General features: G+C 44.1%; 1 protein-coding gene across 4 annotated transcripts in view; it reads right to left on the reverse strand.

Annotated features, from left to right (window-relative positions):
- Positions 1 to 413: 413 nt before the first annotated feature.
- Positions 414 to 15,370, reverse strand: part of Vcf2 (VCP nuclear cofactor family member 2) — a 54,893-nt gene continuing 39,936 nt past the window's right edge. For 3 of the 4 annotated variants that reach the window (XM_087598820.1, NM_001402344.1, XM_087598819.1), the window contains 1 exon segment: positions 11,705 to 12,723. In XM_087598820.1, the coding sequence (XP_087454946.1) occupies positions 12,487 to 12,723 (237 nt within the window). In that variant the 3' untranslated portion in view covers positions 11,705 to 12,486. 4 annotated transcript variants of the gene reach the window in all.

Consider the following 15,370-nt stretch of genomic DNA (forward strand, 5'->3'; position numbering starts at 1 on the left):
TGTTCTTATCCAATGTAGGATGAAGTTTTCTGGGGGTTGTGACAATTGAGCTAACAGCTGAGCCTGAGCCAACATGCCAAAGGTTTCTGCCTCCTCAGGACAATGGAGTCACAGGGGATCCTGTTGTTGATTGACGTGGCTCCCTTGAGTATACAACAAGGTGGTTCTGGCCTTGTTGACTGGTTCTATGACTATCCTCCTACGCTATCATCTAACTCTGAAACTTTCCTGTCATGACTGAAGAGGGACAGGTATGGATGCTGGGTACGGAGGGGATATCAGGAAGATCACCAGGGATCTGAAAATGTAACAGGAGAAAAACATGGCACTATTTCAGAGAAGGACTGTTGAAAGAAACAAAGATAAGCATTGCTGTTTCAAAAGGAGAAATAGTACAAAGTGACCAGGCAAACTTAAGTGCAATGGAAATTTAACCCTTCACAGTCAGACAATGTGTTACAAAACTCACACTGTGTAATGCAAACCAGTTGTCTCCAGTAGTGGAGGGGAGATCACTGCTCAGTTTCTTTACCTCACAGTCTCTGACAAGACCACACTATGACATTCTACTTAACATAAACAACAGGAGGCAGGCACTCACAGAAGAGAACCTGCTATCACAGTTGGAACAGGGGATTTCACGCCATCTGGTACAAGCAGAGGGTAGCTCATCCTTGAAACAAAGCAAATCAATTCCATGTCAGAAAAGTTAAAATACACATGTACACCCTGACACACCCCTTGGGTCAGAGAGGGGTAAGGGATGCCCTGTACATAGCCTGCAGATCAAAGGGCATGTGAGGATGAAGGTGTTCCCTTGTTACCTAGTACACAAGAGGCTCTGCTTCTCATGGCCAAATGGCCAGGGAGAAGGGTTATCTTGCCAGGCAGCCTTTACCTACACAGTGATCAAGGCATCGAATAATTGGCAGGGATGTGTTTCAAGGCCTCGACCAGCTCCCTCTGTCAATCAGAAGCTATAAATGGGTAGTGCTCCCAAGCTATGGTGAATAGCTGCCCAGGATTGTAATTCTGTCCACTCAGAAGTAATAAGATAAAATGAACCTGAAGGTTAAGAGCACGTTCCCTTTAAGCACACATGGATTTCATGTTCCCACTGCAGAATGGTTGCTATGCAACAAACTGGAGCAATGGCCAAGTCCAAAGTTGACCAAGCCCACACTGCTACCATAACACCATGTGGCACACAGGCAGGTAAATTGCTGTCCCTTTGGTAATCTACCTAGGGGCTAATTTCTGCACTCCCTACTGATCTGTCCGATGTTCAGAGTCTTTACCAAAACTAAAATCCAACAGCACACACAGATAACAAACACTCCCACTAATAGAATTGGATAGAGCATTTGCCACTTGTGGTCATTGGCCACTAAAGGAACACTTGAAGGACAGCTGCACAGCCCTCCCCAGCTTCCAGTTAATAATATGCGCATACCCAGGCCTTGGTTATATATAGTGCCACTATGGGAAAAGATGGGATTGTAAAGTAAATCCCTGCAAACATTCACATCTAACCAATTTCTGAGGCCATAATGATGTACTCCAAGCCTTCCTTCAGTACAGTCCTTATCCACACCCCAGACTGTCCATGCTGCCCCTAGCAGGCATACTGGAGCTTCTAATCTCTTTGCCTTCTCATCTAAAGGAAACTACGGCTTTCCTGACCTGCCCGAGTGTCTTTAAATTGTCTTATTAATGAGATGAAGAGCCAGAGGGTAGGACTAGGAGGGAAGATGATATAGTTCTGCAGTTCCAAGTCAACTTCTGCTTCACAAATGATTGAGTAAACACGTGGGAAACTCCTGCACTGAGCCACCATTTGGTATGCCTAAGGAAGACAAGATCTCTTCTTCCATGAAGGTTCACACCGCTGGATGCTTTACCCACTTCAGTACATTGGGTTGCTGCCTTAAGACTGAATTCCCTGGCTTCAGTTTCTGGAAGCTGCAATTGAATCTCTCTCCCTCTCTCCTACCCACCACATGCATCACAAGGTATGTAGTAATCCTTCTTGTGGGGACACTCAATAAACTGACATCAAGAAGCCATGTCTTCACACTATATACAGATATACATGTGGTATTAGCTCTTTTCAACAAGAATGTGGAAAAGGTGTTGAGCTCTAAGGAAAAAAAAAACAGCAAAACCTCTGTGTATGAATCACATCAAATGCATTTGGGGATCACTGGTACCCAGTTTTCTTCTGTATAGGCTAACACGCAGCACCACATCCAAAAAGGCATGCGAAAAGACAGGCAGGATAGTTGAGATCGTTCCAAGGACAATTCCCATCATAGCACAAGTGTTGGGACTTATCCAGTGGCAGTGGACTGCCTTGACCTCAGAGGAGTCCACACCCCCGAGATAGCGATGCAGCACCTTCTAAATGCATTTTCACATTTATTCTTGGGAGCCAGCACCTCAGCCTTCTTGCATCCTCTACTTGAGCATCCTCTGGAACATCTTCAGGCTTTCCTGCTGTCTCTCCAGCTGGCAAATGTCCTCTGGCTGCTGTTGCTGCCGAGGCCCCTCTGGCAGGGGGCCGGGTCTGTTGGCTCCCAGGCTAAGGGTGAGGCCATTGAGGCCCTGCACCAGCATTTCCCACGAGGGAGGGTTGGGGGCTGTGTTCCTCTCCCCACTCATCTCAGCAATATTCTGCACGTGGCCCTGGCATCGAAGCTGATTCTGAGCTCGATCACCTGAGGGAAAGGCTCTGACATCCCTTTCAAGCAGGTAAGGTGCCAGGTGATCCCGGTGCCAGCGTCTCGAGTGCCTCAGGAAGACTTTCTTCCTCTGAGGAAAGCCCTGCTTCTCCCAGTACTGCTGCCACAGAGCCGCCTTCTCCCGGGCCTGCTGCTGGAACAGCCCCTCTGACAGAGTAGCAGGGACACCTGAGCTGGGGCTGGGGCTGCTGCTCAGGACACTGAGGCCCATGCTTAGCTTTTCTGAAGAGGAAGGCTGAGGGGTTGCCGGAGCATCTTGTGAGCTCTTCACAGTGGCTATGCGGGAGGGCACAGCAATTGACATTGGATCCCATTTCTGCAGTGGATCCATGGGGGTCTAGTCTGAGATGGAGGCCACACTGAGCCCTGGTCCCACAGGAAAAGTGAAAGTGGAGGCTTGTGGAATAACTAGGCGAGGGCGAGTAGGGATGTGTGCAGCCAGGAAAAGCCAGACTGTAACAAGAGGTGAGAAGAGAAGAAAGAAAGCTCATGATTATTCATCTCACTTTGTTTGTCCCTCATTTTCGAAGTGGGCCACCTCCTAGGCTTCTTCTGAGGGTTACATGAGATGATACATGTCCAGAGAGCTTAGCACAGGGCAGTGTACATCAACAGCATCTCTGGCACAGATGCAACGTCTTGTCTGACAGCTCATGAGGAAGGTATCATCACATGGTAAATCACACTGATTCTCACCTCTCTTCTCCCCAACTCTCAATGGCAACTCTACTGCAATGTATAGACAGTGATAGTCATTCTTCATAGCAGTGCTCACATATATCTGCAGGACAGGATCTAATGGGCTTATAAGGAGTTGTACCCTGGGAGCTCGCCCATCTCTAACTTTTAACCTCACTGATCACTGGCTTGCATGCCATCCTAGAATCTGCTCAGTTACCTGTATGAACTATTCCATGACATGTACGAATCAGAACCAAATCTCCCTCTTTGTGATAAGAATGCAAGGATACTGGCAGATGACTTTGACTCTGGGGTGGCTCCTTCCTGTGTGCCAACATGTGATCTTAGGCAACAGCCTGAAAGTGGCCAATCCTAAAATTAGTTGCAGACAGGTATTTTCTGATATGACACTGAGAGCTGTGTACTGATCCTCATTTTAGTATGGTTTCTCCTTTACCATGTAAGTTTCTTGATCCACCCATCCATTGGCCTGTGAAGACTATTTTGGTCTTTATTTTTGCTGAAGTTCATTTTTGCATTCTGCAACTAAGGTTCATCATCCTTTCAACTTGTACCTGCCAACTGCTTCCCCAAGGCATGCCTGATTGCTGCAAACTGCTGCGTTACACAAAGAAGTCTCCTCATCCACTGAACAACAGGAAGGTGAAACACTGGGAATAAACCAAAAGAGGGTCTGAATGATCTGGGGATGGGAGGCATCAGGGACACAGGACAAAAAGCCAGTGGTCACTCAAGGATGGAAATATAGTTGTCACACCTCTGCCTGCAGATAGCAGCATGGTGGATATGACCAATCAAGCTGTGTCCCCAGTAATTATATGTCAAGCACTGTTGACCTTTCTCCCCGAAGCAGATATCTCAGTTCCAAGAGCAAACCATCCCATCTGTGTTTCCACTTCTGTAAAACTAACCTCAGTGTTTCCTGTCACCCTATGCTATCCAACCCAGAAGACACTCCAGGGCTAACACAGATCACCTCCATGTACATGGGTAGGTAAAATTCCATGACCATGCAAGACAGAAGAGAGGCGACACAAAAGTGTAGTGGCATTGCTCAGTCAACCTGCTTTCTGCTCTTGTGAGATGAATTTGGAAAGACAATCACAGGACCATGCAGGCTGGAGCAGCCAGCTTCAGGAAGGCTACCTCACACTGCTAGGGCATGGGGAACTGCCAAAGAAAGACACATTTCATTCTTGGTCACCATTTTTGGGGAGATCAAGGTAAGCTAGCTACTGCATGGGTGTGGAGAAACTGCTTCTAAGGAGAAGATAGTTTAAAAAAATGTTAGTAGTCAGTGCTACAAGTCAGCTGTCAAATATCCAAGTTCATGAGCTGGAGGATCAGGAAATGCAAAGGCAGAGAGACATAACAAGTGAGGGGTGGGGAGACAAAAAATGAGGAAGACATTGTTGAAAGGGGGGAAGGCAGGATGAGGAAGAGATTGGAGGGGAGGAGACTAGTTCCACATTGTCCATCAAAGTCATAAGCACATGCACCACTGCCCCCTTAACCTAGACATAGCTTTTGCTTTTCCATCAGTCCCTGAAGAAGTCCCTGGCCAGGCTGCAGGCTCTGTCCACTCACATTATCTCTGTACTGCAAAGAAACCCTTCTCACAAGTTCTGCAAGGTCCCATCTGTCAGAAAGATAGTCATTCAACAACTCTCAACCTGACAAACCCTGGGAGTTGTGAGCATCAAACGTGATCACCTTTAACAGAGGAAGAGGCTGGTTTCATTGAATGGAAACAAGGGATGCAGAAAGCCCTCTGTTCTCAACTTTACTGTATGATATTGTGAGAGGTCGGCCATTTCTTTGTGTGGATGCCCATGTGAAAGCTCATCTTTGTGGATAGACTGCTGACACCATCGACCCTGTTGTGTGACAGGCTCTGATTCACACTGGAAAGCAGCTCTTTGGTGAAGGCTCTCACATGCCTTTCTGTGCTCAGTAAGTGATACTCGGAGGCAAGCCCAAGTGCACTAGGGCCTGAGCTGTGAATCCACATGCATCCCTTATTTTCTAAAGGGTAAACAGTTGGACGAGGTCATTGCTGCACACACAAATATTTGGTCTGGATGCACAAACAAAACTATATTCTCTCTCAGGATCAGGTACCACATGAACCAAACAGAGCAAGCACAGGATACCTCATAAGGCTCTTCAGGAAATAACCTTTGCATTGCCACTCAGAGAAGGACAATGGGGTCCTCTGGGATAACAGTGAGGAATATAGACTTCTGGTTAAAAGGACAGTATGATTGAAGGGTCTAAGGTATGGGTCAGGGTACCGCCAGATGAGCCTAAAATGGTTCCCCCCTTGACCCTGATAGATGAAGCAAACCTTTTGGAGAAAGGGTAAGGATTTGGGCACATTACCTTTAAAGTAGTGGCCAGGCTTCGGGGGATTGGGGGGATGGCAGGCAGCTGAGAGCATCCCAGTTCCTGCCAGGCATCCCTTCACTTGTACTTGTATCTTGCACTATTCTTCTCAAATGGGTTCTAGCCAATGTTTCCATAAACGTGTGTACTCAATTGCACTCAACATTCCAAAGCTTGGAACAGAATAATGCCCTCAAATTACACTTTTATGAACTCAATGGCACCTCCATATCTCATCAAGCCAAAGGCTGGGAAGGCAATGGTGTAAGTGAGACAGTCTGTTGGGACAACAGTGAAGCTGCAGCTTAGTGGGCAAAATCTAAGTTGGGTGTTCTAAGAAAGAACGTCATAGTGACCATGTGTTGAGGGTGGATCAAAGGAGTAAGAGCAAGCTAGAGAGCGGTACAGCTAATGGGGCAGTAAGATTGTGGTTGAAATCTGCATGTTGGGGAGGACTGAGATCTTCAGTTGGAGACCTGGTCGGGGGGAAGATAAGTCATGTGGCAGAGAGGAATTCCAGGCTGGCCAGGTACGGTGTGTTTGATCCTTCTTGGCACAGACATATCCCTCAGGGCTGGGGCATTGGATATCACTAGTGAACAGAAAAGATCATCAATGACTATGCCTCAAGGAATCCTACAATGCAAATGCCAGGTTTGATGGTTTGGATAAACTGAGAAAAAGGCAAAAGGAAAGTAAAATACAGTAAGTCACATACCTAGGCCATCATTTAAGAAACGCAATGTTGCAGCAAAGTCCTACCTCAGTCTTGCCCCTTAGTCCAAGAGTCATGTCCTAATGACCCACAGTTCTCTTGCCTTCAACAGTTGTTACCCTATCCTGGAAGTCTGGTATTGGCAAAAACTGTCTGAGTAAGATAATGGAACTTCTGTGGCCTTGTAGAATATGTGAATGACCTTCATGTACTTCCCTTGATTAAGTCAACTACTCTGCCACACACTGAATCTTCTCCAATCTTAAAGCATAATATGTCCTCAAAGTAACTCATTGTTCTGTGGTCAGAAAAGATAGATTCTTTATTACTAAACATTATTATTATCTTTCTCTTATGTTATTTCTTTTTAATATTAAGTTCAGGCTTCACTTTTAGTGTAGCTTGGACTGGAACTCAGTACATAGCATAAAACCCTCTCAGAAGCGTAGTCACATTTCTGCATCTGGCACCTTGGAAATTAGAGGAATTGGACACTGTGCCTTTTGAATATGCATAGATGGGAATGTATATGTCTTTGGCATTATGTGTGTGTGTGTGTGTGTGTGTGTGTGTGTGTGTGTGTAAGTGTGTCCTACACACTTACCTATTCTCAGATGCAAACTACATATGTACAAAATTTGCCAATGGATTGATTCTCATGATGAAGCCAAGGCCTACCTCCAACATCTGGTCCTTTTGTCTTGACTTCCCAATGCCTGGAGATGGGCAAATTCATATCAATTTGCCTGTCCTTAAAACCTAAGATGCCTAAGTCTTGATCTCAATGTTTCGAACATGGCTCTCCCAATGTTGGGGACTACTTGCTCACTAGTAGATTCTTTGTTCTCTGCAAAATCTATACCTTTCTTGACAGGAATGAGGATATTCTGACTAAGAAAGGGGGGGGAGGGGAAATGCCTTACTACACTAGATCTGAGCAGTCTTCTTTAAACTCTGATAAAATGCTTGAAAAAATGATCTTCAATGGCTCCGCACAATGTAAGACCACAGTTTAGCTTTATAGACTCCTGGGAACAGCAGATTTTGACAAAATGAATTCATCCAAGGAAACAGAGAAAGCATATCTCTGGACCCCAGTTTAAATACCCTCAAAACTTGCCTCCAATTATTGCATGCTTCAATGTGAAGTGCCATGGCCCATGTGCCAATAGCAGCTGCTTAGGCAGTGTTCTTGCCTCACACCTCGTGTGTATGTCTGCCTCTTGAAATTAGAGTTCAAGTTGGAGGTTAACTAGGCTGATGCCTTCCTAATTCATCTTCCCTCTGATGATGCCAACATAGAAAGGGGATCCTCATGGTAGTTTCATACTGTGTCACTGACATGTCTAGATGCATGGACTCTGGAAAAAATGTGCTGTAATCAGTGTGCAGCTCTTAGCAAGCACATCTTTCAATGTCCTTGGGTCTACCTGCAGAGCAATTATGGGGCATACCCAAGGACCAGAATAGACCCACAACAGTATCATACTGCACACAGTCCCCTTCACGGCTGGATGCTGCCAATCATTGCAGGATACTGTTCCCAGTGAAGTAAATATACCTGAGGCCACACAGAGAACTGAGAAGTGACTAAGGATGTGTCAAGTCTACATCACCAGTGAAGGCCTGTGGAACCGAGATCAAGACTGACCATGCTTAAGAAGAGTGGTGGCTGGGCTTGAGAGATGGCTCAGCTGTTAATGGCTAGGCTCACAACCAAAAATGTAAGAGTGGTGGCAAGGTCATGGCCCAGTTAGGTCACAGGGATACCACTACATCAATTTCGGTAAAGAGGGTGTCACCAAGGATTATGGATGCACGTGTTCAGTTTCAGTAGGTAACTTACCAATTTGTTGTCTCACCGCCTTCTATCTTTCCACTAGCAGGAAAGAACCAGTCTGATGTCATACTTACATTGACTCCTGAGAGACAAAGCACGTATCTTTCAATCCAGTGATGGACAACTGAAACGTTTTCAGGTATATGCATATGTTTACTTTTGTCTGTATGGAGTATCAACCTGGGACATGGTAGGAATATGCTACCACTGGACTACATTTCCAACCTTGATTTTTGACTTTTTCTTTCAACATAAGGGCTCAAAACAGGACACTGGCTGTCCTTGAACTCAATCTCTAGCTCTAGATTAGAGCTGTGATCCTCTTGGTTCACAACATGGACCTCTTTCCCTTCCAAGAGAAGAAATAAACACAGTACTCTTTCTTCCAGGAGACATCCATCAATTCTCTGCTCTTCATCTTAAGCATCATTTGCCTGGTATGCCCCATGGTGGCTTGAGAATTGGCAACTAATTCTTATGTTGTCTGTCACAGAAAAACTCATGTACAAAAATACAGTGACAACCTCTGTGGTAAAGGCCAGTCAGTCATGACTGTACCAGTAATGGACCTCTTTTAAAGACAAGAAGTTGTGTGTTGATTATGCACCCGGTCACTATCACACTCTCTTAAGGAACCTTAAACAATACAAAGCTACATGTCTGAGAAGCACATGTTGGAAAGAGTGCTTCCTTTCCACCTCAAGTCTTGGTTCATGTGATTATTTATTCCTTTCAGAGGTCATGCTGGCCACAGTTTGCCACAATTAGTGCCAAGATGCAGAGCAGTCTGTAATCAGAGTCAGCTGCCCTAGTAGGGGGACACAATCAATATGTTTACACTGCTCTCATGGGAAATGGGCATATGATGATGATGTAGAAGATGGGACAAAAGTTCAGAAAATCCTTCAACATCTAAGGTTTGATAAGGGCCCAAAGTGATCTTTGCTTCAGGCTGTTCTGTGTTGTGGTCAGGTAGATAAAGGGTTGTGATATGCATCATCCAGGTGAATCTGAATCTTCTCAAGCAAAAATCACAGTTGAACCCAATACCATCTGCCAGTGTCCAAGGGGAGAATTCACAGAGGACAGCTGAGGAACTCTACAGTGAGGCATTGATATGCCATTCTGGGAGAAATACACAGGCACAAAAGCAACTCGGTGGCTCCTTAAGACGGTCCAGCAGTCATTCAGTGGCTACAACATGGCCACCAGACAGTTGGTCCCTCAAATTCCTTCTTATTTACTTTGAGACAAGTCATACCTCTTATCTAAAGCCATGAAAAGACAAAGACATCATTGGTAGAGGTGCTGAAGAGCCCCTGTATCAAGTAGTAACTGTGGATGAAAGGCCATCAGAAGAACAGGGAATCCAGGTCAGAGTTCTTGACTTGAAGATGAAGGGAGAGAGAGTAGTGAGAAAAAATAGATGGAGAGAAAGAATGGGCAGAGTACAGAGGTAAAAAGGAGAGTGGCAAGTCATATAGGAGACAAAGAAGTTCCTAAGGTTCTAGATCTATGGAATGTTCTTATACTTGTGAAGGTCTCACTGAGCTCAATCAGTGCCAAGATACGCAATGCCAATGAAAGGGTACTTCCAGCTCTAGCTTCTAGACTCAAACCTGCTATGACTGAAAAAGCCAATTTGTAGTGGAGGATAGGGAGGTTGGACAAAGTGGAAAAAACTTCAAGTCTGGTATTACTTCTCAACACTTAGGTGCCTTAAGCTCATCTTGGACTCCTGTCACCTCCTTTAGGACCTCATGGGGCAGGCAGAAGACTGGATATAAGGTCCCCTTGCTGCATGCAACTTGCAAAGCTCACACTTCTTCTATATAAAGGGGTGAGGTATGGAGGTGATGGGGTCATAGCAAATAGTAGGTTATCTCTAGAGGTAAGTTAAGTCCTTACTCCCTGCAAACCCTATCTCTCCTTTGATGAAAGATTCTTTCCTTGTTCCATGTACTTGATTCTTCGGTGGAAAGAACCCCTTCTTTCCCTTGCTATACTAAGAACTACTTGTACTTTGGGGGGGGGTGTGATGAGCAAAGCTCCATCTCTCTAATCAAAATTGAGATCTTTTAGGACATAGGCTGTTTATAAGGTTAAAGGAGTTTTACAAGGCAGTAAGGGGATGACATATTGTATTGACTAGGATAAGAGATTTATACTGCTGAAGGAGGAAGATTTGTATGAGTTTAAGGCAAGCTAGAGGAACAGAGGCACTAGACTTGCAGTATGGTCACATGGTAATACCCTGACTTCAAAAATAGAAATACATTTTAAGAAAGGCCAGATAAAATGACAATGGGATTTCATCTTAGCATAGGGGAGGCTAATACAGGTGAACTTTCTTGTGGTCAATGCTATCCTGGCCTACACAGAAAGTTCAAGGCTAGCCATAGGTAGATGTGAGGAGAGAGGGAAAGAGAGGGAGGGAGGGAGGGAGGGAGGGAGGGAGGGAGAGAGAGAGAGAGAGAGAGAGAGAGAGAGAGAGAGAGAGAGAGAGAGAGGATTTCTTACACTACATGGGTGCTAGGGATAGTACTCAGGTTGTCAGGCTACTTTGGTGGGCATGTTTACCCACCAAGACATCTCACCTTTATGACTGTGGTTCTTACACATGGTATATTGCCTGCTGGAGATCCACCCTACCCTTTGCTCATGGACTGTGTTGGGTGAATGCAGGTTCAGATTTCATATAGCTTCTCCTCTTTATTGTTTTGTTGTTCACTTTCCTGCTACAGAGAAAATGTTACCCATGGCCTGGTTCACTGTCCCCTGTCTAAAAGGCTCACGTCTTCACCTGAAGACTTGACTCTGACTTTGGAGTCAATGGCGATTACAAAACTGTGTAGAGCATGGAGTTCATTTGCAAAGACTCTGCTTAGCAAACAGTTGAGGCCATTCTTTTCTCAGTAAATGTGAAAAACAGTTGTAGGACTCAACAGCCACAGGACACAAGGTCTGATGCCTTCGGGTTCCTTGATTGGCAAGAAAATATGGACATTACTTAAGTGTGCTGACAAGCTGGTCTGGCTGCTCAATATGGGTAACCACCATGAAAGATCTGTCACTAAGGGGCACTGCCTGTTTCTTCTAATTGTACCTCAGCTCACCCATCACAAGCCACATTAAATGTCCTAATAACTTTGCCATTCTGAGGTTATGCCATAGGCTAGGCAAGCAATGCTCTACTGGCCCATCCAGTCCCACACCTCTGCATGGATTATGATGACTTGAGATGCTCTCCTTCCCGTGAATGATTCATTAAACAAGTGGACAGTCACCAACCCAGCTTTACAATACCTCTCAAGACAGATATCATTTGCAATAGCTTAGATTTTATCGACATTAGACATAATAGATAGAACTGTAAGAGACAACACAGAAGCAGTAAATATTCAAATTTTGTGCTTAAGACACAGCATTGCTATGTACTTCTCTGAATTATAAGTGCTTGTCACAAGTCTGAAGGGCATACACAGGAGCATTAAAGGAAGAAGGCTTCTCCCTTGGAATACAAAGAATGCAGTTACCAGACACAGGCTTCAAGTTCACAGCCTAAATGGGCTGACATTTGCACCAGTATAGGGAGAAAAGGATTTCTGTAGATGTTTCCCTTCCAAGGATCAGCCCACATTCATATCAGAAAGAGAACATACCACCCACATTTCCCCTCTTGCCAATGCTCATTACTGATTTGGTGTTGGGTTCTCCATTGTTCGTTCTTTTACATTTCAAGGAAACACACACAAACTTCTTCAGGCCACTACATTTTTCAAAATAAAGAAATCACTTTTTAAAAACAACATTTAACGTGGACACCCTAAATGAGCAACTTGGAAACCAACCTGAATTGGACCTATAATCCATTCAGTCTCAGGAGAAGTCCTCATGCTGCTATTTTAACACGAATAAGACATCAGACGTGACAGGAAACGCATCAAACTGTCATGAATGACCCTTTGAGATTGTAGTAGTGGAGCAAAACAGCAAAACAATACAATGCCCATTGACCTTTTACTGAAAAATACAGACAAAAGCCAAGACCGATTTGCATGAATGCCATTGATTTTATAAACAAAAGAAGGATGCCTAGGCCTTCATGTCGGAGAGTGTCCTCTCTGCTGGAGGCTGTAGAAATGAGCCTCCTTCAAGATGTTGTTAATATGCGAGTAAGGATCTTGGTCTTGGCACACTTCATAGTCCTCCTCTTGGGAGAACTCAGGGATATTGGAGTCTAGTTCAGCAGTGCTCTGGTTTAAGCTGTTCTCTGGCACTCTCTCACGGTTAGGATTATTGATGTTGGTTTGGTTCCTTCTATTGTCACTGCTTGTCGACTGGAAGAAAGACAGAAGGAGGATGGCTATTATGATACTGTCATCATTTCCTGTGCAGCTTGAAGTATACTGGCATCACAGTCTACAAAAGACTTCACAGTCAATAATATGCAATCATTTGGGCAGTTCATTCCCTTCTGATAGCCGCCCTATTGGTGAAGAGGGGTTTAATAGCACCCATTTGACAGAACAGGAAAGAGGTCTCCAATGGGCCCAAAGGCCAGTCCCTAGGAAGTGTCAGGAAGCAGGTTCAAACAGGGGCTCTCTTGCTCCAAATCTCCGCACATATCTGTTGGCTCACCTTGTACCATGCATTCCAATTACCTGCTTCAGAGAAGTTCCCATCTTCTGTGATCAAGCAGCAATCACTTCTGCCAATTGGGGTAGAGATTGGGCCCAAAGCAAGTAAGATGAATGCAATTCCAAGTGCCAATGTGACAAAGAAATGATGGGAAGTACTCCATTCACATATAAAGGCAAACATGCTTACCTACAAATAATGGATCTTTCCCTACTTATCTGTGAGAACAGACAGATGTGCTCCTCCTACAGAAATTCAAGGCTCCTCTCATATCTTGAAATGTCTTTGATATTTCTAATAAAAGCTATAAGTGACAGATCAGCATTTTTGATGACTAATACCCATTGGTTTCCTATTTGTTTGCTTATTGTAGTGTGTTTTTGTGTTTCCTCTTAAAATTGTCTTTTCTTAAAATAACTTCACTCTGACATATTGGCCATATTATGTGAGGTCTCAAAAACAGAGTCATATTCTGGAATTCTATAGACCAGGGATGTAGACTAGGGATAGTAGAATGATTTCCTAGCATGCTTGGGACCTTGGGTTCCATACCTTTAGGTACAGGAACACACGCTCATTCTTACATACACATCAATGTCTTTCTCTCATCAGAGGACGTGATCACAAGGAATGCAATCTAATTAAAATATTGAATAATACTGGTTTTTATGACTTCGATATCCATCAGTCCCAAAGGTAGCTTTAATAATGACTGAAACAAAGACATCTCACTATTCTCAGGTCATGTGAAGCTCCTCAGCTCAGTACATCACCTACAAGTATCAAATAACAGTATTCATGCAATGAGACTCATGCATTCCGAGACTGGCTATGAGAGACACTGAAGCCAAAGAACCTATGTGTGAGTCTGGGAAATGGAAGTAGATTTAAGGGCTACCTACATGTGTGAAAGTGGTTTCAGAAGAAACTAGAGAATGAATATCCCTTATAAGTCCTACAGCAAAATTCTACGTGTAGCACTACATTTATTTATTTACTTATTTTTACATGTAGCACTATTACCATATGTTTTACTTACAAATACTCAAAGACCATGTAAGATAACACATTGGAAGAAACCACCTCGTATACATTCTGGGTTCCCTTATAGATTTCCTGGTTTGTTTTGTTTTTGTTTTTGTTTTTTGGATTTTTTTTCCGGACTATATTCTGAACAATATGGCCATGGGAGGAATCATCACAAATGACAGCATATTTGGTTTGCACTCTGTGTTGTGAAGATGATAATATTATATGATGAGGGGTATAGTCAGTAAGGGCTGAGGACACAGTAACATTGGTAGAGAGCTTCCCCAGTACACAAGAGGACTGTGTTCAAACACCCAGCACACCAGGTACTGAGCAGCACTCTTACAAAGCCAGGTGGATTAGGAAGATCAGAATGTCAAGGTCATGTCCTTCTTTAGCAAGAGAGCCAGTTTAAATTGAACCAATTGAGACTCTGCCTGTGACATCTTATAGGAAACCTCATAGTCCAGAAAGAAATTCTTCAGAATCACTGGGAGCGAGTGCATGACCAGCCTCCAATAGATGATTGAAACATAACAATTGTAAGTCTGTGGTATAGAGACATCACTACAACTTCAGCATCTTGAATAGAGATGATCACAATCACAAAATGGTTTTTATAAGAGAAGTTACTTGCAGGGCATGTGAGCACATACCTGTGCTTGCAGCATGTGGGAGGCTGAGATAGGAGGATCTAGAAGCCAGTCTGGATTACATACTGAGTTCCAGGCCCACCCCAGCTATGTATGAAGAACCTGCCAATATACAGAGACAGACAGGCAGACAGGCTTACAGCAGGTAGACAGGCAGGCAGGCAGGCAGACAGACAGACAAGAAGAAAAAAGTGACAAAGACAGAAATCAATATTAAATTTAATCAATCTAAATCAAAGAACATCTACTAATTAAATAGGGTCTCCGGGGCTCCAGTTGCTAACAAGGCTGATAAAGTTGTGGTTTTGCTAATAGAAAATGTGCTTCCTGATTTCTCATGGGATGTCTGTATTACCCAAGCAGTTTGGAAATTTTGACGTGTAGTTTGTACACATCAACAGGAATAATTCACTGAAAAAGTATCTTTATGTTGCCTTAGTTACTTTCTATTGTTCTGAATGCACCTTGATGGAGGCAGCTTATAGAAGAGTTATTTGAGATCTATAGATGCAGAGTGTAGGTACACACCAAGACTACCATGGTGGGTAGTTAGACATCAAGATCACCATGATGGGCAGTTCGACACCAAGACCACCACAGTGTGTATGTAGCAGCAGAAAGGCTGGCATGGCACTTGAACAGGTACTGAGAGTTTAGAACTTGA

The sequence above is a fragment of the Rattus norvegicus genome, chromosome X, assembly GCF_021556685.1.
Source record: "Rattus norvegicus strain SHRSP/BbbUtx chromosome X, alternate assembly SHRSP_T2T, whole genome shotgun sequence".
Taxonomy (NCBI): Eukaryota; Metazoa; Chordata; class Mammalia; order Rodentia; family Muridae; genus Rattus; species Rattus norvegicus.